Genomic DNA, 27,880 nt, shown 5'->3' with positions numbered 1-27,880 from the left:
CTCTGAGCCTCTACCTCTTTGACCTGGTCATGGATGTACTAGTGGAGGATGTCAAGAAGGAGGCACCATGGAGCATGCTGTTTGCCGATGACATTGTTCTATGCGAATCATCCCAAGAGAAGCTTGAAAATACCCTGGAAGAGTGGAGAAAGGCATTGGAGGAGAGTGCCATAAGAATTAACCGGGTGAAGACTGAATATATGTCAACGGGGAGTGACGAGGATATCGTCATACGACTCTAGGGTGAAAGGCTAATTTCAGGGAAGAAATTCAAGTACCTTGGGTCGGTTGTCGAGAGGAATGGTGACCTGGATGAGGAAATACAGCACCGAATAACATGCGGTTGGATGAATTGGAGGAAGATGAGCGAGGTCCTGTGCGACAAGAGAGTGAGTTGTAAGAGGAAAGGAAAGCTCTATAAGATGGTGGTGAGGCCGGCGATGCTCCATGGTGCAGAGACGTGGCCTATAACCAAGGCACAGGAGAGGAAGATGGAGGTACAAGAGATGCGGATGTTGAGATGGATGAGTGGTGTGACAAAGAATGACAGGATAAGGAATGACTACATCACAGGGACGGTTAAGGTGGGACCAATTGGCAAGAAGATACAAGAAAGTAGGCTGAGGTGGTTTGGACATGTTGAGAGGAAGGGTGAGGAGTATGTTGGTAAACGAGTGGAATATATGGAGTTGGAGGGAAGGAGGAAAAGAGGCAGGCCCAAGCTCAGGTGGAGGGATAAGATGACAGAGGATCTTAGGGAGAAAGGATGGAGTCCGAAGGATGCTCTGGACCGGAGAACTTGGAAGAGGAAGGTTAAAGATCGGTGCGCCGACCCCGTTTAACATGGGATAAGGCAGAGTGAAAGAAGAAGAAGATTGTCTTTTTTTTACAATAATTCTTGTCCGACTGTGCTGTTTGTTTTCTTTTCTATCCAACTTGTTCTATTTATTTTTCTTAAGCAATTCATTTCAAATGCCAGCAGTTTTTTTTCTCTCTTTTCTTAACTGTCCACGCTTCTGCTCCATAGATGACTGTTGGTATAACTATTGATTCGTATAATTTGATTTTGACTTGCTTAGATATCTTGTTTGTTTTCCAGATTTTCTGTAATTTTCCCATTGTGGTCCATCCTATCGCTAGTCTGTGTTTGATTGTTTTGACTTCATCTATTGTTTCTGTTAGTTTTGATCTAAGATATATGAAGTTGTCTACTTGTTCTATTGTTCTCCATTTAGGGTGGCTGATATGGTAGTTCTGTTTCCTCCCTATTTTCATCACATTTGTCTTTTCTATATTTATTGTGATATGTCATATGTTTTACAGGTTTCGTTTAGCTTGTTTATCAACCTTTGTAGTTCACTTGGGGTTCTTGCAATAAGGACGAGATCATCTGCATATTTGATACTATTTATGTTTAAACCATTGACATTGATTCCAGGCTCATTGTCTATTGCCTTCTTTACAACTTCGTCTAGATACATGTTGAATAGGCATGGGGATAATGGGCATCCTTGCATTACTCCTTTTTGGATCTTTATTGGTTCTGTTGTGAGTGTGTCCTTTTTAATTATTGCATTTGTCTTAGAGTAATATTTTATCAGAAACTGTATTATATATTTGTCTATTGCTTTTTCTAGTAGAACTTTAAGAAGGATTTCTCTGTTGATGCTATCGAAAGTTTGTTTAAAGTCCACAAAACAACAATATAGTTCTGTATGGTCTTCCCAACTAAACTCTGCTAGTTGGTGCAATGTGAAAATCTGGTCTATTGTCGAAAACCAACTTGTTCTATGCCAATTAGTTCATAGGTGTGTTTTTTAATCTATTCTGTATAATTCTTACAAATATTCTATAGGTGTGGGAGAGTAAACTGATTGGTCTATAATTTCTGCAGTCTCTTTTGTCTCCTTTCTTGTATACTGGGATGATCTTTCCAGTTCTCCAGTCCTCTGGGATCTCTCCTGTTTGCAGTATTTTATTGAACAGAGTTGTAACATATTATATTGATGTGCTGCCTCCATATGACCACAGTTCAGTAGGGATAGTATCAATGCCTGGTGCTTTATTGTTTCTCATCTGTTTTATTGCTTATCTAACTTCTTTTTGTAAAATTTTTGGGTGGTCGTTATTTTCTTCTATTGTTGGCATTGTAGTTTTGTTTCCTTGGTGAAAGATAGTCTTAAAATGGTTTGACCAGATTTTTCTTATATCGTCAATATTCCCGGTTTCAGTCATCTTGTTGTTTATCATTGTTACTGCTTTCGCTAAGAATTCCTTTGTAATTTCTCTTATAGTGTCATGGAAGACTTTTAGGTTGTTTTGTTGGTTTGCTTCTTGGCATTTATTAGCTTTTTCTTCTAACCATTTTTCTTTGGCTTTTTTGCATAGGTTATCAACTTTATTTTTTAGTGCTTAGTATTTTTCTCTATTCTCTTCACTGTTTTGTTGGTTTACAAGTATCTCAGCCTCTCTTTTCTCTTCTATTGTAGCTATGATTTCTTGGGTTATCCACTGTTTGTTTATTTTGGGTTTGGTACCTAGAGTGTCTTAATTAAACTTATTTAAATAAGGTAATAAATGAAAGTACTAGAATAAAAAAATATACAACAGAAATGTCATCAGGAATATGTGTTAATAATTAAGATAAAATCCTCGACAAAGATCAGCAAAATATTAACCAGAATAAATGATATTTACTCTGGTTTATGCAGTTCAGGTAGTGCAAAAGTTTTTGCATTACCTGAACTGCATAATCCAGACAGGTTAGTCACAAAGTCAAATCTAATATTTAGGCTAAAGCAATCCTATCAATTTATAAAAGAGAAATAAAATAATGTAAGAATTCACAGATAAATTTTCTTAGCAAGTATTCAGGAAAAATTTATAGAAATATAGAAAAAAAAGTAAGAAATAACTGTCAAATGGAAACTGGTGAAAAACAAGTTAAACTCTGGTTAGGTAGAATAAAATTTTCACTACCCAATGTGAAACCATAACCTGGTTTACTAAAGTTCTCAAGTGGCTTTAAAAAGTACAGTTGAGTTCTAGGAGGGTTTAAGATTACATAACTATATTCTACTCAAAACACTTTATAAATGTATCATGAATTTAGCTTTTTGTGGTAAGGATATATATTTTTTTAAAAAAAGGAAAAAAACAGGAAAAGGGGGGGGGAGAAAAAATTCTTTTCTCTTCCTATGATAGACTCTGCTTGATGTCATTAATGTATAGATTGAACAATAATGGCCCAAGGACTAAACCCTGAGTTACACCACTTGTTTTTTTTTTTAATTAATCTTTGTACTGGTTATGGGCAGTACTACCCTTACATCACGTCCAGATTTGATATAGGCCTAAGCCTTTACAAGTGTTTTACCCTATGCCTGTTCTAGTTATCATTATAGTCATTCTCTGGTGGCAATGCCATGCCATCAGTATGACCTGTAGGGCCCTCAAGGAAAGAACTTTTATATCCTTCTGCGTAAGCCCAAGCTGTTTTAAGTCCTTATAACTATCTACTCTACATACATCACGTAAAGAGATGGTGGTGCTGGTAAACCTCGGAGTTGTTCCATGCTCTTCCATATCTTACTAACTAGATCTTGGTTATTTTTATAGTAGTTTACTTTTATTATTATGGCTATAGGCTAGTGGGCACCCTGTTCCCACCACCTGAGCATCAACTACCCAAACGTCATCATCCCTTTTAATCACTAAGTCTGGCTTACGCAAACCCGTGGAGGTGCTATAATGTGGTTCCACTGCAGTCTCCCAACCTTTGTTCTTAAAGCAGTTGTTCAGAATGGAGACCACGGCATCATGCCTCCACACGAGGACCCCATGGGTGCAGAAGCAACACTGGGCTATATGAGACAATGTCTCACTGTAATAGCAGCCAGCCCTACAGTTTGAGTCGTCACTACCCCATCAAGCTGTGCGAGCATGATGGGGTAGTGACGACCATCCCTTACACAATCATGCTGGGGAGGCACCAGATATGACTCTTTTAAAGGAGCACCATCTACAAAACAGTGCAACAGAGATGCCCACCTGCGGGTGCTGACTCAATTAAGGTATCCTGATAATCGGACCAGCCTTTAGTCCGCCTAAAGTCTTCTTGTATTAATGGGCTATAGAAAGCCTCTCTGCAGGTAGGGGAAGAAGATAGTTCTAACTTTGCGATTCTTGACAGCTGCAGGCGTGGGATCAGCCATCTAAGTGATGGAACCCCGAGCCCTACCATCCTTCACCCTCGAGTGGAAATATGCAGTAGGGGTGTCAGGTGGCAGTCTGAGCCATGATCTCATGGCTGAACGGATAGCCCTGTCAACCATCCCCTGATCCTAGTCAACAGATTATATTCCAATCCCATATTCTCCAGTTTATGCAAGTCTTTCGTGTGGTATCCTATCAAATGCCTTAGAAAAAATCCAACATTATCATAGTGTATCCATTTCCTTTATACAACTTAGCCTTAACATTGTTATAAAATATGAGCAAATTACTAAAACATGACCTTCCTTTAGTAAACCCATGCTGTTCCCTGCAGAGTATAGAATGCTTGTCTGTCCATTTCTGTATGCGAGTTCTTACCAACTTCCCTAAAATCTTCACTACCACACCAGAGATACTAATAGGTCGGTAGTTAGACACATCAGTTTTTTTCACCACCCTTGTGCAATGGAACTATCATACATTCCTTCCATTCCTGTGGTATCATTCCTGAGCCGAGACTCAAGTTATACAATTGATGATGATATGTAACAGCTGCTTCAATAAACAATACATAATTATAAAAAATTAATCAAATCACTTTTAAATGATCTTCAGCTTTTCAAGTATCACACAGTTTACTTCTTTGCACCATATTCTTTAGAAATATGTGTGATAGGTATTCCAAATTTTATCAGTTCTAATTTCTGTTTTATAGTCTTTTCTTTTTCTATCAATCATGAAGTAATTTAAAAGATACTGCCATTGAACAAACTAAACATGATATTTACATATGTATACAAAATCTGTTACACCATACAATGACAGTAATGTGTCCAGTAGGAACAATGCATTCTGATATAGGTGTAATGGGGAAGTACAGAAGTAGTATACTAACCTATACATGCCACTCAATTCTGATTTTAAAAGTTTTCAAAGTATTTCTTGTAATTTTACAATTCTTTTAAGCCAAAAATTATTGTTACAACTTAATTCAGTTGCATAACAGTATAGGGATACCATGACACATTTATTTACATTCTTGACTTATTATCATGGTTCCAAATGGACAATGCTCAACAGAAAATTTCATCTGTGAAATCCAAAATCAATTAAATCATAGATGTACCATATAACTAAAGTTTTTAAACTGAACAACATCAACTACCAGAAAGAAATAAAAATTAATCAACATACAGTATGTTGATACTGAAGGTAGATCTGACAAGGATATAAAAACAGAATTACAAAAGCAAATACTGTTTTCAAAAGATTCAGTAACAAATGGAAATCATCAAGGTAGCATTATAAAACCAAATGAAACATTAATAGCAATACAAAGGCCATGTTATCATAAAGATCAGAGACATGAAAACTGACAAAGAAACAGGAATCCAGATTAAATAGCTTTTAAACAGTGTTTGCATAAAATATTAAACATATTTTTGGCAATAACATGTAAAAAATGATGAGGTATTTATAAACAGACAAAGCAAAAAATAAATAAATAAATACAGTCAGTAAAATAAAAAATAAAGACACAAAAGGAAATGGATTGTTGACCATATACTGAGAACAGACAGAGGAAAAGAAATTCAAAGAATAGCTTTGACATAGACTGAGGAAGGAAAGTTGAAAGTGGAAAGGCCTGAACTAACCGGGCAAAGAATAATAAAAATAGAGATGGCTGGCTGGGAAAGAAGTAGAATTAGTTTCAAAAGACTGGGATAATTGAAACAGATGAAATGGATTGTTGACCATATACTGAGAACAGACAAAGAATAATAAAAATAGAGATGGCTGGCTGGGAAAGAAGTAGCATTAGTTTCGAAAGACTGGGATAATTGAAACAGATGCTCAGCTTTACGTACCACAGGGCAAGAAGATACATACATACATAGCTCATGGCAAAAACATGATGTTAAAAAAGAGAATCATGATGTCATTATATATTAACAGAATTGAAGAATTTAAAATATTTAATAAATTTAGTTTAATCCTTAATCCAAGTGTGAGCAAACAAAGTTTGCACCTGAAAGTATCTTCAGGACTGGGGTAAGGTGGTACAACACCAGGGCAACCCGTTGCAAAGGTGGAGTAAGCTACCAAGACTCCTGTCTCAGTATCTCCTATAATGCAAAACACATCTCCTTGCGGATATGTCTAATGTTATGCATTAAGGGAAGGGCCACTACCCAGACTAGTTTCAACCTTTATTGAGGTCTCTTCAGTGGGAGCCAGGCCCAAGTTGAGATACCAGGCAGAAGCATTAGCAGGTCATCTCTACCTATAGGAGTGGAGTCTTGGTAGCTTACTCCACCTTTGCAACGAGTTTCCCTGGTGTTGTACCACCTTACCCCAGTCCTGAAGATACTTTCAGGTGCAAACTTTGTTTGCTCACACTTGGATTAAGGATTAAACTAAATTTATTATACTCTACCCAAGTGAAAAATAAACTTTTAAAATATTTAAAGTTAAAACTTTGAAGGAAAACACAGATCTAATCAAAGAAGTTGGAAAATTAAAATAAGAGTTAAAATTAAAGTCTTAATATGTTATAATAAGGAAAAGAAACATATATATATCATTATAAATTCAGATCTAAGTTCATAATCCAGGTCACAGCTTCAGGAGCTGCTTGTAAAAAGTCATTCCAGTCATTCTGATAAGCACGGAAGATGCATTCTGTTACAATATGTTGCATAGTCTGTCGTGGAACACCACAGTCACATTCTGGAGATGTTTGTCTGTTCCATTTATAGAGAGTATCTCCACATAGGCCATGATTTGTCTGAATTCTATTTAGTACTGTCCATGTTTTGCGAGTTAGATCTGATCCTGTGATGATTTGATCACTTTAAAGATGTTATGCAAATGTTCTTTCGTATTTTCCTTCCATGTTTCTTCCTGCTTTGATAAAGGATTAAAATTATTTAGCACTAGTTCTTCTGCTGCTCGTAGTGATGGATGGTGAGATTTCAATCTATTGACGTTAAGAGTTGGAAGATCCTGATGAATAGGTAGGTTCGGATTACCAACAATTTTTTTGGAATTTACGGACTAAAGAATTCAATCTATGTATTTCTGTAGGAATAATGCCTGCTAAAAGAGGTAACTGATATGTTGGGGTCGATCTAATAGAGCCTGTAATTAATCTTAAGGTATTGTTCAATTGAGAAGTGATAATCCTTGTGTGAGGGCTGTTTAGCCACACAGGAGCACAATATTCAGCACTTGAGAATACCAAAGCAAGGGACGATGTCCGAAAAGTAGAGGCTCTAGAACCCCAGGTAGTGCCACAGAGTCTTTGTAGGATATTATTGCATGTCCTTAGTTTATATGCCAAGTTTGAAAGATGTTGCTGGAAAGTGAGAGAATGGTCAAGTGTGACTCCCAAGTACTTAGGGAATGCATTATATGGAAGTTGTTCAGTTCAATTTTTAGTTTCACATTTGCCAAGTTATTATTTAGATGAAAACAAGATATTACCGTTTTGCTCCTATTTAAACAGAGTCTCCATCTTTTAAAATATTCATCCAGAATAGTTAAGTCAGCTTTTAGAATTTCTTCTGTATGACTTATGCATTATGCTGTGTAGTTATTGCTATATCGTCGGCATAACAAATTTCCTTGACATAGTGACGGGAAGATCAGATATACAGATTGAATAATAACGGAGATAAAATAGATCCTTCTAGCAGTCCATTATTTAACTTCCTTTTGCTGCTAGTATTATTACCTATAGTCACTATAAATCTTCTATCTCTTAGCATATTGTTAATAATATGGACTATTGTTTTACATAGGATCATTTTATATAATTTATATAGAAGGCCTTGTCTCCAAATGGTGTCGAAGGCTGTTGACAAATCAATAAATGCTGATGTTTTTAAACCTTTTTGAAAACCAGCTTCTATGTGAGTTACCAAAAAGAGAACCTGGTCACAACACCCATGATTCGGTCTGAAGCCAGCTTGTTCTATTGGGGCATTTTTAAAAATTGTGGAGCGTATTCTATTATAAATAAGTCTTTCAAAGAGTTTATAACAACAACTGAGGAGAGTAATAAGTCGGTAACTTTCCAGTTTATGATTAGGCTTACCAGGCTTTAAAATTGAAAGTACTTTTGCTTTTTAAAAATAGTGGGAAGTTTACCAGTGTAAGAATGTCAGTATAGAACTTGTTAACATTCATCCAGAATTTTTGATTAATCCCAGATTAATCAAAAATTCTGGATGAATGTTATCAAAACCAGGAGCCTTCCAAGGCTTTAATTCCTTTAAACCTGCTTCAACTTCTTGTTGTATAAAAGGGTGTGCAAAATTTGAAGTTATAGGTGAAGACTTGCTAAATTCTTTTAATTTTCTCTTTATATATCTTGTATGCTTTTTCTTGTTTGGGATACGTGATATATTAACAATATGTATAGCTAGTTGATCTGGGGTGATTCTTGGATGTTCTTTAATCAAAGGAGCACTCCCACCTAGTTTCCTAAGAAGGCTCCAAGCTTTACGGCTGGAATGAATAAAGTCTATACCTTTAACTGTATATATCCATTTTTTCCTTCGGGATATATCCAAGTTTTCTAGGAGTTCGTCTGCTGTTTTTGAGTCATTGTTTATCTGATATTCATTATAAAGTAATTCACATTCTTTGCTCCAACCATGTATATGGTTATGTCTAATACCTCTAGGAATACTTTTCTTGGCAGCAAGCAGGACTACACCTATAAATCGATGAAAATTACTACTTATTGGAGATATCCAGCGAATACATTTGTCAAGTTCATTTGCATATTTATTCCAGTCAGCGTTTTTAAAATTTCAACATGGGATAGGCTTTGATCTTACAAATGGAATGGAAATGCCAATGTCAATTAATACCGGTCTATGTTGACTATGAGGAAAGTCAGTTAAGACCCTTCTCAGATTTTGCATAGGGTGACCTGAATTATTTTTGCTCACAAGACATAAATCAGGGTTATAGTCTCTTTTCCAAGCCACAGATCTAAAAGTGCCTTTGTCATCAAAGACTAAATGAAGATTATTTAGTTCGATCCAATCAACAAGTTTTTCGCCACATTCGTTGTTTCGAGCATAATTCCACTGTTCATGGTGACTATTAAAGTCCCCAATATAGATTGCAGGATGTTCAGCAGTAGGAATAATTTTTTCCGGCCAAGGTGATCCGTGTGACTTATAAATATTCGGAATTGTAATATCTTGAACTTTTATCACTACTGTATGTATGTTTTCTACAATATTTTGAGATAGAAGAAAAACTTCTTTAAGATGATTTTGCACATATGTTGCTATTCCATATACTTCATGATAAGCTGCACCAATAGCAGTGTAACCTGGAATGCGACCTCTTTTAAGGAGCTGTTCAGGATCAGCAGCACGTGTTTCCTGGACAGCAATCACATCAACAAATAATTGACAAATACGTAGTGTAGGGCCAATGTTTCTAAATTCTGGTTTCTGGAAGTTACTATATTCAATAAATTCAGTAGACATCATGAAATTGGCCCTTAGGATGGACTGGCTGCCTATCGCTGTTGCTCATTTAGCACCACCCAAGGGACACGTGTAGCTTTAGGATCACTATGGACGTGAGCAACTTTGTCCCCCAGCAATAAGATAATATTCCTATAACAAATGCATATCCAAGCAAATGATCATGTAATAACCAGCAATTCAGACCAAGTTACAGACCTGCAAGTATCATACCACTGGTGTACAGCTACTATGTTCTATTCTACTCTACTTCTTAATCCATGTAACCTAATTGCACTGCACTAACATCCAAAAGAGTTGACCAAAAATTGGGTCATAAATAAATAAAGTTTTCGAATATTTAATCTGACTTAGTATTATTTCAAAACTAAAGCATGTTATGCGAGGATTTCAAATAAGACAGTATATTAAAATATTCAAAATAACAACCTTTCAGCTAAGTCTAAAGCTTCTGGATTAGGAGGTGGAATAACAAAGCATACTCCAGGTACCATTCCTTCTGTCCCATTTGAGTTTATTACCTGCAAGATATTAATAAAAAAATCAAAATGCATTACAGCAACACTAATAACATTCCAAACATCATTATTTACACAAGCAAAATAAAAAAAATTAATAACTAAGAAAGGTACATGATTTTTCAAAAGGAAAAAAAAATTCTTAGAAACACAAATTACCTGGGTTTTTTTTTTTTTTGTTTTTTAGTGTATTATGAAATAGATAAGTACTTATTTACTATCATATTGTACCATTACCTCTTTCTTTCTTTCCAGGCTTATAGGCCAAGTGGCCTGTTCCGGACTCAATTCCATCTTTTTAAGGGTCTTCCTCTATACCGAGTACCTTTTGGGTGGTAATTTAGAATTTGTTTAGGTATTCTGCTTCTATTGATTCTCAGTAGGTGTTCTATTGTACTACCGTATAACAGCTGTTCTGGTTAAGTAGATTTCTGATGAAATGTGATATTAGAAATCTATTACATTTATCAAAATTTTTAATTAGATTTAAAACTGATTCACTTTTAGTATCCAAACATGCACTTCCATTTCAGAATATATTGCAGAGAGATGTAAAACCATACTACGCTCACTCTCAATTCATGCAGATTTGTTGTTGAAACATACTATATAAATAAAAATGCATAAATAAATAGCTAATTTTCATAAGAAAAAATAAAACAAAAGGATCATAACCAAACCAAATTATAAGACTATATAAAATATTTACATTAGTTTGCTATTTTAAAAATTACTTCAATATTTCAAGACCATTATTTTGAATATTCTGAAATATAAGTTTCATGTAGCTCCCTAGAGATAACAAAGAATTAAATGCCAAGCTTTATGATTAATTGAGGAGCCTCTTTTTTCACATTTAAAGGCCTTCGCATTGTATTCTTTGGAAAACATGTAGGAGGGATACAGCAGGAATGAAAGAAATTTCTTCTGAAATTTTGGGGTTAGACTGTATAAAGGGGTGGTGGATGGCAGCTGCACACATTTCGAGAGAGAGAGAGAGAGAGAGAGAGAGGGGGGGGGGGGGGTTACTGATGTAAGTTTTGATGAATATTCACAATGGAAATATTAATAGAAAATGGATGCGGTCCATGCAGTTAGCTGCTGAGTGACTATGTGCTTCGCAACCATATGCCTGGGAAAGGGGTGTCCTAGGTTCGATTCTCGTCGCTGATGTGAGGAGCTTAGGATCTTTCTCAGACATATCCAAGTTAGCCAATCTTGGGTGTGGACTGCAGAGTTTTTCTCCCCAGGTTATCTGGGGTTTTTCATCCCACAAGCAGGAAAACCTGTCTTGAGAATTCAATGTTTCTACAGACATAAGACACACTGGGTGGCATAGGGCCAATCACCTTATTCTTGTATAATGGGTGTAGTGAAAGGAATAGAAACCCTCGACACTGTAAAAGAGGGAAAGATTAAGAAAGAAAGAAAGATGGATTCAGCAGAAAGTAAACACCTGTGCACCACCCCAAATGTGAGAAAAATACCCACAGATAAATTTCTGATTTGTACAGAGTTAACAGCTGTTCAGAGGTAAAATGCCTTGAGCAAAAGAGAAATATTAATTTTTTTGGATGCCAAGGAGGTAATAGCTGCAACATGTTTATGTCAAGAGAAGCTTGATGTCAGGGTAATCCCAAGAAGAGAAATTGGGCATTGTCAAAGGTAAAATTGGAAGAATATGGTTATCTTTTATGGGAAATAAGGCAAAACTGCTTTTCGGGCATTGAAATTGACAGAATTATCTGAACTCCATGTACAAATGGTCTGAAATCAGAGTTTAGGGTTGCAGAGGTTGCTGCTCTGGAAATTATGATGAATTATGTAGTGTAAGGTTTGTCAAGTGAGGAGTACAGGGAAGTGCTATCATCAGCAAAACTGTGTACTGGATTGGTGGTCAACTGGAGCAGGTTATTGATATATAGAATGAAGAAGGTAGGCAAGAGGACAAAACCTTGCAGAACCAGAATTAGTTGTGTGATTAGAAGACATGGAACTGTCTGCCATCATGTGCAATGTGCATCCAGTAAAAAAGCCAGAAACCCAGTTGCAGAAGTCACAGGAAAGACCAAATAATGACAGCTTACTTAATAGATCCTTTCGCCAGACTCAGTAAAAAGCCATGGAAATATCAAGTGCAACCACATGGGTTTCATCAAACTTTTCCATGGTGGGTGATGCAGGTGATCAGATTCCCTGTATTGCCACTGGAAGAATCCATACTAGCAACTGTTATCAGTTCAGTTCCTTCAAGGGAGCACAGGAGTTGGATGTTGATGATTCTCTCAGTTACTTTGGGAGAGGGGGGGGGGGGGATTGATGCTAGGGAGAGACTGAGCTTCAGTTTGTGGGAAGGATTTTATCACACTTCTTAGGAATAAATTGTACATGGGTGAATTTCCATGGTGTAAAGCAGATACCAGTAGAATAAAACATAAAAAGGCAACAGAACTGGAGTCAACTCTGGAGTGAAATCCTTCAGGTCAACTGGAATAATGTCATAAGGATCAGGAGACATTTTGATACAGGAATTTCCTGGCTGCTCTCTCACATTAGAGAATGCAAGGTCAGAGGGGACATTGAATGTTGGCTGTTTGGAATGGCTGGAGGACATTTACCAAAAGCATCTATGGATGCATTTGAGGAAAGTATAATGCCAAGAAATTGGGGTTTTCCATGCCTGAAAACTTTTCCATGCCTGAGTTAGCGGTGTCAGACAGAAGTTATGGCCAATTGCTCTAGCATGACTGCCATTTGGGAATAATGCAAGCTTCCTGCTGTTGGCTCTTTGGAAATCAGTTTACAAAACATTGATGGTTTTCTTGCTGTCTTGGGCTTTGGTGTAAGCAGTGAGGAAAGGTGGAGTTCTCTTGATGACAGCCAGTGTTGCATCATACTTGGTTCTTCATTTGTTCTTCATTGGCACTTCTTTTGAACAACCGAGCTTACTTAGGAGATAGGAATTTAGCATGGAATAGGGAATTTATGCTTCCATGCCAGTGAGGATTACTTCAATGGTGAATTTGATACATATTTAGGTCAGAAGGCTAAAGCTAATAATCCACCCAAGGGAATGAGGCATAGAAATCGCAAAGATCATCCCACTTGGTGTTCTTATAATGCAAAAAAACTCTTGGTTGGGAATAGCTATGTTGGTAATGCTCAGAAAAGATAAGCACAAGATGGAGTTCTCTTGATGACAGCCAAGGCTGTACAAATGTATACTTGGTTCTTCATTTGTACAGCCAGCATATCCTTTGAACAAGCACATGTGGATATGTGGAAGAAGTATATGAGTATGTGGAGTGTGGTTGAGATTACCTGATGTGAACAATTTGTGTAAGGTTATTTAGGTTATTTGTGATGGAAAATATCTCAGCATCACTACCTGCTTGATGTGTGTGGCTAGAGAAGTAAAGGAAGAAAAAAATATCACTGTTAAGAAAGTTGGACTGAAAGACAATGACATTTAAAGAGAGAATGTCAAAAAGTTCAGAAAGGTTGGGAGAGTGAAGCAACAGTATATGAATTTGACAGAGAGAGAGATTTTTAGCCAAAGATGATCATAGTTGGAGGATTATGTTCTGAGGTATGGTATGTCAGAATGAAAATATGCACAAATGTTGACCTTGAGTCAAAAGGAGCTGAAGTGTGTGTACTTAGTAAAGGTGATATAATCCACCATCATCCTGATCATCATATTATACAGACATACCTGGATAATATGATGATCAGGATGATGGTGACATTTTGATGAAATATTTTTAAAAACTATACGAGATTGGGTAAACAATGTGGGAGGTGAAAACGAAATACTGAAGTAACAATACATCAAAAAAGTAGGAATAAACTATACAACAAATTTTGGAAAGCAACAGATTTAAATATTATGAAATTTAAAAATATGAGTTAAGCACAAGAGGAAAGTGCAATAAAGAAAACCAGTCAGCATTATGATGCCTTTCTGGCCGTTTCAGTGGATCATCATTAGATAAAGGATAAGAAAAGCCTACAGTTATGAGCTTACTGAGTAGTTCACTAGAGGTTAGTCAGAGTCTGGCTCATTTGGAAGTAAAGGGGGAGGGGGGTAGTTTATTTGATGTAAATGCTAAGAGAGTAAGATGAGATAGATAGCATCTGTGTGTTTATGGCATACTTAATGCTAGAGATTTTAAGCACTGTAATACCTAGATTTAATTTACATGGAAATCAATAATGCAGACCTTCTGAATATCAGTGCTTTAAATGTATGGCATGTGAATAAATTTGTGGTGGAAATTTTGTTGATATATATATATATATATATATATATATATATTTTTTTTTTTTTTTTTGTAGGATGTAAATAGATATGGGAATATTGCAATCTCAATAATGTTCAATTGAACATGATTTTAAAGAACGAATTGTGATCCAGTGTAACAAGTAATGCAACAACAAACCAGTTAAATTTGTAAACAGTGTTATGCCATGGACATACATCACTCTGTTACTGTGATTTTATGTTTTAATACATTTTGTAGTTTATCAATGGTGGTGACTGTGTCCTTTGAATATGTCTGATCACTTCGTAGATATGAATATGTGGGAATTTTATGATATGATATATGATTTTTCATTGTGAGATGAGGGCACTATTTTTGCCCAAATGAATTGCATAGTCAATTAGCTGTTGAAAATATTGCAGGAAATGGATGATATCTTCAAGGCATGCATGTGATTTTTCTTGGTTTAACCCCCTCACTGGCCATTATGGATCAAATATGCATCTTCGTATGCTTCGTATCCATCATATATTTCAATGTAATATCAATGATATTATAATTTTGATATGCACTTCGCATCCATGATAACTTTGACGTCCATAGACGTTTTGGCCAGTAGAGTGGTTAAAGCAGTAGATGAGGATGTGTATTTGTATTAATGCATTAATGAATGGTGTTAATATCACAGGTGGTTTTTTTGTTGTTGTTTGTTTGTTTTATAAGAAGGGAAATGAAAATAATTACCAAAGCGTGTGGGTTTGTAGTAATTTTGGTGGCCTTATTTAGAGTCATATTTAGAGTCACATTAATGTGGTGGTCTTATTTATAGTCATATTTAAAAAAATATGGATTTTTTTTAACTTCATATTTAATAGAAAATTGAAAACCTGTGGCTAAAGGTGTTCAAAGAGCTGAAGGTTTTTTTTTTGTATAGCATTCTCTTTACCAATACATATGATATCATTCATGCAGGTTTCAGTAAGCTGACCTGCTAATGTTCTACCCCATGGGAAGACTGAAAAATCTGTACACAAAGCTATCATTCCATGTGAAAAAAGTTTCAGACTTAACTATTTTAATTAGAGAAAGAATATGTGAAGGATATAATTTTGTTCATTCTGCTAGGTTGTGATCATTAATGAGGAGTGTGCAAATGATATCTAAGGTTTAGGAACATAAATGTTTGTGTACAGAGAAGAATCATCAAAGAAAGAGAGAATATTGGCTTTGGGGGGGGGGGGGGGGGGGGGGATCCTTTATGTGCCTAAAAAAAAATTTGTAGGTGTTTTCAATCATAAACATTAAATTTTTTTAATCAGTTGCATAATAAATATACCTAAAGGGGCTGTTCTGGTGTGTATGTATGAAATTATAGGTAGAATGAGATAGCCAACTTTATGTATTTTTACTTCCCAAAATTAATGGGAAGGCAGCTAATATACGGAGTGATTATTTTAATTGTGTATTTACCTATTTTGTCTTTACTTTTGAGATATCGTTTTTAAATTTGCTTAATAATGTTCAAACAAGTGATAAACTAAAAAATATATTTTTTCTTTTAAAGGTTCACGGTGATCAGCATTCATATTTACGAATTTAGGGACACAAAACACACATGTTGAAATGATTATTTTACTAATTATTAATAAAATAACACTTGACGTTTCAACCCCTGTATTGAGGTCATCATCAGAAGGATACATGTGTATAATGAACCAAGCTACATGCTCTTGCACTCTATACTGGTAAATTAAATCTATGCTGTTAATTAATCTTTTTCTTAGCCTGACCTCTAGTGATAATTAAATAAAATAAAATAATAATTTAAAAAAATTAAAAAATTAAATAAATAAATAAAAACTATAATAAACTCTGCTAAAGTCCTCATGTACTAAGATTCTTCTGGATTTGTACAGAATTACAGATTGTTATACTATGATTTTCTTCAGGACTTGTACAGTTCAAGTTGCTATTAAATGTTAAGGGGGGGAAAAAAAACACTTCACCAAGTCTTCTTGTAGTTGGATTTTTCTTTGGCTTGTTCTGGTTGCTATAAAGGTTGCAAATGGGGGTCCTCCACATTCTTGGAATGGTTAGGTCATCATTTTTGTTCAGATTTGGACTATGTTTGAGCATTTCACATGCTTCTTTAAATTTCCTCTCGAACCAGGTTTTGGTGTGGTGTAGGGACTTGGTATTTTTCCAATCAATTCTATGGTATGTTTGGAGTGCGTGGTCAGAAAGGCCAGTTTTTCCAAAATGGAGGTATTTAATGTGTCGTTTGTGTTCTTCCTTCCTAATTGGGATAGTTTGCCCTGTTTCTCCTATGTATGGTAGGTTACATATGCATTGTATTTTGTATACTCCTGGGTGGGCTAGGTGTTGAAGAGGATCTTTGGAAGAACAGAGTAGGTGTCTTAATTTTGTCGGGGGTTTAAAGGTGGATTTGATGTTGTATTTGTGTAGTGTTCTATTTTTTCGGGAATGCCTCTAACATAAGGTATGGCAATAGCATTCTGGAAATCTTTTTTTTTTTTTACTAGTGTCTCTGTGGAAGCTCTTGTGAATAGTTTTTTTACTGTATCCATTTTTTATAAATGTATGGTTGATGATCTTGCATTATTGGTTTAGAGCTTGTTCATTTGAACAAATAGTTTGAGCTCTGTGTTTAAGGGTGCTTATGACACCTAGTTTTTGTGTTGGGTGGTGATAAGAATTTTTGTGTATGTACTGGCCTGTGTGTGTGTGTGTGTAGGTTTGCAGTAGACCAAGAAGGAAAGACAGCCTGAGGGAAGACGTGTGACGAGTGTGTCTAGGAATGGAAGAGAGTTGTTTTTTTCTATTTCAATGGTGAATTGGATACGTTTGTGTTGTTTGTTAAGGTGGCTAAGGAATGTAATTAGTGCTTCGCGGCCGTGGGGCCAAATGACGAAAATATTGTCGCTGTATCAGAGCCACATTTTGGGCTTTAGGCATGCTGACTCTAGAGCTCGTTGCTTAAAGTCATCCATATAAAAGTGAGCTATTGGGGGGGGGGGGGGTGAGCCCATGGCTGTACCCTCTTTTTGAAGGTAAAAATTGCTTGCCACACGAAATATCCGGAGCAGAGTACGTGGGCAAAGAGGGCTGTGATTTCATGTGGAAATATGTTCTGTAGGAGCAAGATAGTATCATTGATCGAGACATTGGGGAAAGAGAAGTTATGTCAAAGCTGACTAATAAATCTTGGTTGTTGAGTGTAATGTTTTTAATTTTGTTTATGAAATGTTGTGTATTTTTTATGTCCCCATAATCATTTCAACATGTGTGTTTTGTGTCCCTAAATTTGTAAATATAAAAAATGTACTGAACACACAAAACCACAATAATGTTTACAAATTTAACTGCTAGCCCCTGGATGTAACATTACTTTGGATACACCAAAGTAATATTATGTTTAACATTATTCAGACTGTAATATTCCCATACCTGACTATTTACATCCCACCAAAAAGAAAAATTACAAACAAAAGCATCATCTATATCAGGATTTCCCATATTGTGTTCCGCAGAAAGTGAACAAGTGTTCCGTCAAAAATTATCAAAATTAATATTTGTCTGGAATGGTTTTAAATGCTGCAACAAGTTCAAACATGTTTGAAAATCAGGCACTCCTCATTTTGCATGTATACTGTGCTATTAAGGCCAGCAAGCATTGCCGTTAATAGCACCGCGAGGAAAAATTTGTAGGAAAAAATAGGAAAAAAACAGGAAAAATTTGGGAAAAGCTGATCTATATCAAAAAAAATTCCACCACTGAAGTATCTTTACATACCATACAATTAAAACATACCAATGATATTGAGAAGGTACTCATTACTGATGTACAAGAAAATAAAATTAGTTATACTGCTATGAATCTCTAGCAATAAGAATCAATCAATATGCCATAGACACACAAGCATCCCATCTAATCCTGCCCCTATTGCAATTAAATAAACTACCTCATTCCACTTCTCAAATCAACCAAACGTTTAATATCTAGTGAACTACTCAGCACACTCGTAAATTTTTCTATCCTTTATCTGATGACAATTCATCAAAACATCTAGCCCAGTGTGATTATGCTGGCCAGTTTTCTATACTATAATTTTTTGTGTGTGTTTAGTTCATATTTTTAAATTAGGATTAGCAAAAAAGGGATAACTCTATTAATACAAAGCTTAGCTTTTATTTATTACTTTATTTCTGATTTTAAGCTAAAATAATTTTATATACTTCTTTTGATCAAACTAACATTCTTATAAATGGTCTGGTTTCTCATATTTCTCTGATGAAGATGAGCAATGTCCAACTGGGCTGTAAAGGGTTATGCTTCAAATGATCTAGTGATGAATAATGAATGTGGCAAGTGACAATATTGTTTTTTTTTTTTACTTGGAATATATTACTGAGAGTTGATTCATATAATGAACATCAACTGAATAAAGAATACAAACTTAGCATCTTCTTTCTCCTCTGCACATTTATTCTGCTTCTAATGTAGGATCCATATGTTACATTAGATGCGACTTTTTGTTAGTACTACCCCCCCCCACCGACCTGTCTCATATGGAAGTAGGGGATTTTTTCTTTCCTGGAAACTCTGTTTTTTCATCCCTCAGAACAGGCAAACTGGCTCTTTGTAGCAGAGTGTTCAAGGGGCCAGTTTGCCTGTTCTGAGGGGCAAAAAAAAAAAAAAAAAAAAAAAAAAAAAAAAAAAAAAAAAAAAAAAAAAAAAAAAAACGTGTTTCCGGAAGGAAAAAATCCTCTACCTCCGTATGAGACCAGATAAAGTTCCTCTTGTCACTGATGGGAAATCAAACCTAGGTCTTTCCAACCAAAGGGCTTCGTCTATACTGACTGAACTATGGAGGCTCTAATACAAACTCGGCATAAAATTTGATGAATAGACTGAAATAATAAAAATGGTTATCTATTGTTTTTAAATGTCACCATCTAGTATAAGTTAGAAACCTATAGGATACTTAAGCATCCACTAAGAAAGATGTGACAACTAGCAGGGGAATTAGAGAAATACATATCAGTATAAGGAACTGGTGATATTGAGGATTAAAAAAAGTTAAAAATAAATGAGACCCTTCTAAATCTACCTACTTAACAGGCTGTAGTTCAAATCCTATCATGTGCACAGAAGTTCATGAATGTCATCACAGCAGTACAGGTGAATTTCCTCACCTGGTGTAAGACCATTAGCCTAATTATTAGAAGTCTGATATCCCATAAATATCTCAGAAACCTATGGAACATTCAAGCAACCAAGAGGAAAAACATGACAGCCAGCAGAGGATTTGCTGAAGTAGCAAATCAATAACGTCGATCTCGATCTATGGGTAGATCACATAATGCTTTTGGATCAATCGCAATTTTATTTTCTCAATTTTCAAAATAATATATAGATGAGTCCGAATACGATAAAGAAAATAAATAGTGTTAACCTATTTATCAAATAATAATCTATATTATGGTTCTATTTAAAATTTACGTTAATTAAAAACTTAAAATAAATATTTTTTGTACAATAATTCCAGTTTATAATTCAATTATATTAAATCGAATTTTATTTCAAAAATTTCAATAGAAAAATTACAAATATTAGTTAAAAATATTTAAATTTCCCACTATGAGACTTTTGTTGTGGAGTGTACTTGGAAATGTATGCACCCTCATGACATGCCCACTTTGGGTTTTTGTTCGCTTTGATGCACTGTACAAACATAACACATGAAGTTTGATGTATAAACGATAGCAGTATTATAAACTCGGTTATTTGTTTTGTGCTAGTGCTCTGCTACAAGTTTAAAATTTGAAGTTTAAAGTATTTTTATATAATTTAAAATTGTACTATCATGACTACTACAAAAAAAGCAAAGACACATCACTATTATCAAGAGTGGGAACATGATTATTTCTTTATTATGATCAAAGACAAATGTTGTTGTTTGATTTGCAATGGAAGTGTTTCTCTGCCGAAAAAATGGAACTTGGAACGACACTTTAAATCAGTGCAGCAGCTATGAAACGGTGTATCCAAGTAACAGTGATTTACGAAAAGTCAAAATTCAAGAATTGAAGAAAAGTTTGTCATTACAGCAGTTATATTATTATTATTACTATTATTACGGGCAACTCCAGGGAGTCATTGGACTCATCGAGGGAGGCCCCAAATCATATTCATCACAACTATTTGACATTCATACAGTATCTATCATACCTCGCCTTAAACTCATTCACTGTCACAGCATCCACCACAGACTCAGGGAGCGCATTCCAATCATTCACTACTCTAAAAGTAAAGAACCCAGCTCTAACACCTTTACTAACTACACTTTTGCCCAGAAAATTTGGAGAAAAGAGCAAAGCTAATAATAATGGCAAATATCTGTTGGATTTCTGCTCAGGACATGGACTGGTTATTACTAACACCATGTTCCAACATAAAAATGTGCACAAATTCACATGGAGAGAAGAGGCTAGGAATAAGAAAAGTCTCATTGACTATGTTATTGTTGATAGTGATGTTTTCTCCCTGGTGCAGGACACCAGAGTGTACAGAGGATTTGAAATTGGAAGTGATCACTATTTAGTCTTGAGCAGAATAAAATTGAATTTCATATTGAAAAGAATAACATGTAAGAAAGTTTTAAAGCGAATAAAAGTTGAGCAGCTCTCAGATGTGAACTGTAGACTAAAATACAGAAATATTATTGAAAAGAAAATGAAAGAGTTTGAGAACAGGAATCAAACCTTGGAGATTCAGTGGCAAACTCTGAAGGAAACATTGATTGATTCTGCCAGAGAGGCATGTGGTGAGGTTGTGTGCAAAGATAAAAAAATCAGAACTCCCTGGTGGACACAGGAAGTTAAAGAGGCAGTGAAGTAAAAGAAGAAAGCATATCAAAAGTTCCTGGCAAATAAGTCAGCTTTTACTCTTACAGAATACAGAGACAAATGTAAGAAAGCTAAACAGTGTGTAAAACTAGCTAAACAAAAGTCATGGGAGGACTTTGGCAAGAATATAGAAAATAAATATCAAGAAGGTGGCAAAATATTCTGGAGGTTGTTGAAGAAGCTTAGGAATGGAGGAAAGAGTGCTGTAAAAGGAATTAGAGATGATAAAGGTGAAATGAAAACAGGAGAAAAAGATATCCTTGAAGTATGGAGTAATTACTTTGAAAAACTGCTAAATGAAACAAGCAGTGATGACAGCACAGTGATAAAAAATACTGACCAGGCATGCAGTCAGGAATACATATCCATACTTGAAGTAGAAAAAGCCATCAAAGGCTTGAAATGTGGAAAGGCAGCAGGAGTAGATGATATTCGACCAGAAATGCTGAAGTATGGTGGTATAAGAGTCTTACAGTGGCTGCACTACATAGTTCAGAAAGCCTGGACAGAGGGACGAATTCCCGATGATTGGAGTAGAGCTCTCATAGTACCCATATATAAAAAGGGAAATAAAACTGAATGTGAGAATTACAGAGGTATTTCCCTACTGAGTGTTCCTGGCAAGATCTATGCAAGTATACTTGAGAAACGGTTGAGAAGAATTGTGGAAGAAAAGCTTGGTGAAGAACAAGCTGGATTCAGGCCAAATAGAGGCTGTCAGGATCAGATCTTCACTTTACGACAAATAGTCGAGAAAGCATGGGAATATAACAAAGATCTGTATTTAAGTTTTGTCGATTTGGAAAAGGCATATGACAAGGTGCCAAGAGAGAAGCTATTCAATACGCTGCAGTTATATGGTGTCAATGGGGCATTATATCAAGCAATACTTAGTCTTTATTTGAGTTGTGAGTAAGCAGTTAGAATTGAAGGAAGTACAGGAAGATGGTTTAATGTTAAATCTGGTGTGAGACAAGGATGTACATTATCCCCTCTGTTATTCATTATCTATATGGATCACATTATGAAGGAATGTGGTATTAAACCTGATATCAAAATTGGAGATGTTAATGTCAGCTCTTTGCTTTATGCGGATGATGTTATACTTCTAAATAAATCCGCTACAAGTCAGCAAGATTCTCTGACTAAATTGAATAGCTGTTGTAATAGATATGGTATGAAGGTCAGCAATAAAAAGACAAAGACAATGAAAATAGGCAGAATCATTGAAAATGTCAACTGTGTTGTGAATGGAGAACCTGTGGAACAAGTAAAACATTTCAGCTACTTAGGCACAATTTTTACTGAAGATGGTAAACTAAATATAGAAATAGACAACAGAATCAGCAAAGCTGGTATGGTGGGAAGTCAATTGAATAAATTCATATGGAATAAGAAAGAAATCAGTTGGAACACTAAATTAGCTGTATACAAGACTGTGTTCAAACCAATTTTAACTTATGGATCTGAGAGCTGGGTCAGAAGTAAAACACTTGACCAAAGACTAGAGACCGCAGATATGAGAGTCCTGAGAAAGATTAGAGGCGTGAACAGATGGCATCAATGGCAATATCATATTAAAAATGAGGATATTAGGAAAGAACTTGACATTGTCAGCATCCAGGAATGCGTTAGCAGAGCTAATCTCATATGGTATGGTCACTTAAATAGAATGGGAGAGGAAAGATTAGCAAAACAAGTGTTCTCTGCCAGGTTGGCAGGAAAACGACCCAGAGGAAGACCAAGATATAGGTGGATTGATACGGTACAAAGTGCCTTAGACGATAGAAATATAAGATCTGATAATGTTGGAGTCTTGACAAGTAACAGACTGATTTGGAGGAAAATTGTAGATAGGAAGTTAGTAATGATGTAATTTTTTCGTGTAGTACTGTCATATCCTGTACACCCCTTGAGGGTAAATGGCAGGAATTTGATGATGATGATGACTTTTGCCCAGTTTTCATGGATGTCCCCTAGTCCTCCCAAAACCAGCCCTGTTCTCAAAAATATCTTCTGAATTAATTTTATAGAAACCCTTCAGTAATTTGAATGTCTCAATCATATCTCCCCTCCTCCGCCTATCAACCAATTTTTGCAACCCACAAATCCTCAACCTGTTCTCATACGGTTCATTCCACAGACCTGCTATCATCTTGGTCACTCGCCTCTGGATCCTCTCCACCTCCTCCCCATCAAGAAGAAACCTAGGTGACCAAATCTGAGCACAGTAGTCTAGATGGGGTCTTATCAAGGCTCGATACAGAGGAACAATAACCTGCTTGTCTCTGCTTGTCATCGTATTCTTCAGCAACCAAGTGATTTGATGAGCTGTTTTGGTCACTTTTGCAATGTGTCCCCTAAATTTCAATTCCTTATCTACCAACACTCCTAAATCTCGTGCCTCATCAATTTCCTGGAGCACGGTTCCACCAATGCAGTAAACTGCCGCCAATCTTTTCACCCCAAAATGCATAACCTTACATTTTGCCACATTAAACTGACATCCATTCTCCTTAGCCCAGACCTCCAATCTATCCAAATCATCCTGCAAAATTTTGACGTCATCTGCATTCACTATTGCCCTACCCAACTTCGCATCATCTGCAAACAAATGAACTGTTCCTCTCAGATCATTTCCTATATCATTTATGAACAAATTAAACAGCAGTGGTCCAAGAACGGATCCTTGTGGCACACCACTAGTCACAGGCCATTAACAAAATTATGTTTCATTAAAATAATATCAAACTCAGAGACAACAACTGCATCGTTAAGAGTGAGCCATATTCTTGCCAAACATAAGAAACCCTTCAGTGATGGTGCAATTTTTAAAAAAAGCATTTCTTGCAGCAGCTGAATCGTTGTTTTGTAATTTTGAAAATAAATCAGAAATAGTTGCTGCTACCAAAGAAATACAGTTATCACGAAATACAGTTGCAAAATGAGTAGAAGAAATAAATTCGGATCTAAAAGAGCAACTAATGCAGGATATTAAGAATTGTCAGGCCTTTTCACTACAGCTGGACGAATCTACTGATGCAGTTGACATCGCCCAAATGATTATTTTTATTAGAATGGCTTTTAAAGACTTTTCTACTAAAGAAGAATTACTTACTATCATTCCATTAAAGTTTTACCAGTTTTAAGAGTTACCGCAAGACTATTCAACTGCCTCTTTATAAACTAGTGTCAATTACCACAGAAGGAGCACCAGCTTTAACAGGTCGTCGTAACGGTTTTATCACGCTATGTAGGCATGATGAAGATTTTCCTAATTTCTTACAGTATCATTGTATTATACATCAACAAGTGCTGTGTACTAAAGTTTTAAATATGAAAGAAATTATGAACACAGCTTTCAAGATTTCCAATTCAATTCGGGCAAAAACTCTGCAAAGGTGCCTTTTTAAGTTGCAAATGGAAGGAATTGATAATGATGGACCTTCTGAGCTGCTTATGCATACTGATGTCAGTGGTTAAGTCAGGACAAATTTCTTCAAAGATTTAGGGATTTAATTGAAAAAAATTAAACAATTTCTTGCCAATAGGGGCGACGAATACGAACATTTAAAAGATGATATTTTGCTATTGGATTTAGCTTTTTTGACTGACATAACCAGTAAATTAAATTAATTAAACCTAGAACTTCAGGGTCCCGGAAAAACAATTTTTGATATGATCAGTTCTATCAATGCTTTTAAAGAAAAATTGAATCAACTGATAATGAAGCTTGAAAATAACAATTTATGTAATTTTCCAAATATGACTGCACAATTAAGTAGTTCTGCTTTTGCTAATTTCAACAGAAATAAATATAGTGGTGAAATTCGGAAAGTAATTGCAGAATTTGATGACCACTTTCAAGATTTCAAGAAACTTGAGAATGTAATTCTCTTCATGAGTTTTCCATTTGATACCAACATAAAGCCAGAAGTAATAGCAGAAAACCTATCCTCTATTTTTGATATGCATATTGTTATGCTAGAAGAAGAAATAATAACAATAAGAAATTATGTTTACGTCAAAGCAAGGGTACACAAAGATTTTGGAAATATTTACCGGAATGAAAGTATCCCAACTTAAGAAAATATGCGGAAAATATTTATGCTTGTTTTGGTTTGACATACTTGTGCGAATCGGCATTTTCACAAATGAACATTATTAAGTCAAAATATCATACCACATTAACATTCGAGCATTTGGAGTTATGGTTGAGAAATGCATTGACTAACACCAAATTACTCAAAAATTATGAACTCGTTGCAGTATAGAATAAGTAATGCTGATTCATCAGGAAGTTCAAATTGAAATGTTTATTTTAATCAGTGTGGTTAAAAAACTGGATATTCTTTTAAGCATTATAACTAATTAATATTATGATAATTATAATAATAATAAATAATATTACGATAATTTTTTCTTTGTCTAAACATAAATTAGAAATCTTATACCTTATACTCCAATTTTGAAAAAGCTAGATCGCAAGTATATCTGTATGGACAATGTAGATCTTATGCAAACATTAGTTGACACGCCTGATATAAAAAATGACAACGCTAAGATTAAGAATAAAGCAAATGAAATCTTTCTTAATCCTGCAAAAGGCTTTTTTAGCCAGTCTGGCTGTAGAATAAGTGTATCCACTATGAGGTGGTTAGTAAGTGGAGAGTAATTGCATCCACTCAATATTGATCTGGAGAATTAGAGACTGAAATCCCTACCGAATAATTCAAGAAAGATTTATGCAAGTACAGGTAGTCCTCGACTTACGACGGGGTTCCGTTGCAACGTCTCCATCGTAAGTCGATTCTGAGGAAAGTCAAGGACTTTTTTCAATTCTTGATTTGTTTGATTTCTGTTATAATATTTTCATAAATTAGGTTTCTATTTAACTTAAAACGATTAAAAATGTATAAACTTACATAAACATTTATAAATTATTTATTAGCACATTTACATATAAATACATAAATACAAAATTAAAAACGAAAAATTTAAGAAAAAAATACATAAACACATATCAAAAATTGTGCACTTACTTTAATTTGAAATTCCTTTAAATATTAGTTAACATAAACAAAAACTTATTAACGGTGTCTTTAATTAAACATGTGAGTAACTGTCACTCATTTAGTCGATATGGTTATTACTCTCGATCGGGAGTAGCTATTTTTAATCAGAAAATTGGTTAATGTTGTCTGTTGGTTTTTTTTTTTCTTTTTTTCTTCATATATTTTGCGATAATATCTGACTGCTTCTTGAATTTGCTTTTCGACTTTGGCGAAGCCATCAGTGTCTTGATCGAGTAGCTGAAGTCATTGATTTAGTTTAGAAAATACTTCAGCTAATCCTTTAACAGTAAATTTTTTTAATGATTTCTCTTCTTCATCTTCCTCATTATTCCTTTCTTCTTCTACAACTCTTTTGTTTTGGAAAATCAAGTCTTGATCAGTCAGTTCAACTTCTTCAAGATGTGCTAATTCTTCTATATCGGTAATATTGATTTCTAGATCAGTTTTCTTGCAATTTCAATGATTTCTTCACCAATTTGTTCTAACATACTATGCTCATTGTACTCTTCAAGTGTCTCCTGCAGTAGTAACTTCTTCCAAATTCCTCGCATGCATTGTTCCGATACTTCCTTCCATGAAGTTCCAATGTTCTGGATACATTGGTTAATATTGTAATTTTTCCAAAAATCGCGTAATGTTATAGCATCTTTGTCTACTGCTGTTATTGCTTGAGAAAATGTAGTTTTCAGATAATATGTCTTCAATGTAGCAATCGAACCTTGATCCATTGGTTGAATCACAGCTGTTGTATTGGGCAGTAGATACATCACATTTATATTTTCATTCAAATCGCCGATGCGAAGAGAACGTTCTGGAGCATTGTGAAGCAGCAATAGAATTTTAAAAGGAATGTTTTTTTCAAGACAGCAGGCATGTACTTATAAAACAATTTAAGAACCAGTCTTCAAATAAAACAATTGTGATCAAAGCCGTAGGAAATCATCCTGTAGTAAACAAGCAACTTATTCTTGTCAATGTTTTTCAAAGCTCTGGGGTTTTGCGAACAGTAAACAAGAAATGGTTTTAATTTAAAACCAGCAGCATTTCCTCTGAGAAGAAGCATAATCCTATCTTTAAATGCCTTAAAATCAGGCAGTGATGTAGCTTCTCTGTGAATGTAAGTTCGTTCTGGCATTCTTTTCCAGAACACTCTGATTTTATCTACGTTAAAAATCTGCTCTAGCAAATAGTCTTCATCTTTTATCATCTCTTTCAGATTTTTCTTGAAAATTTTGGCAGTTTCAAAATCGGAACTAGCAGCTTCTCCAATTAATAAATTTAGTTTAATCCTTTATCCAAGTGTAAACAAACAAAGTTTGCATCTGAAGTATCTTCAGGACTGAGGCAACTCATAGTAAAGGTGG

The 27,880-nt window shown here is 35.2% G+C and overlaps 1 protein-coding gene across 1 annotated transcript in view; it reads right to left on the bottom strand.

The window, feature by feature from the left end:
* The window catches only part of shot (dystonin-like protein short stop), a 1,304,552-nt gene that overhangs the window by 932,804 nt on the left and 343,868 nt on the right, over positions 1-27,880 (bottom strand). The window contains exon 22 of the mRNA XM_090402172.1: positions 10,158-10,249. Within this exon, the coding sequence (XP_090258298.1) occupies positions 10,158-10,249 (92 nt within the window). The remainder of the gene's footprint in view (positions 1-10,157; positions 10,250-27,880) is intronic.

This window comes from Typopeltis vanoorti, chromosome 12, assembly GCF_054136105.1.
Source record: "Typopeltis vanoorti isolate ZY-2024b chromosome 12, IOZ_Tvanoo_1.0, whole genome shotgun sequence".
Taxonomy (NCBI): domain Eukaryota; kingdom Metazoa; phylum Arthropoda; class Arachnida; order Uropygi; family Thelyphonidae; genus Typopeltis; species Typopeltis vanoorti.
The sequence above is the reverse complement of the archived record's forward strand: the minus strand, read 5'-3'. Positions and strand labels throughout refer to the sequence as shown.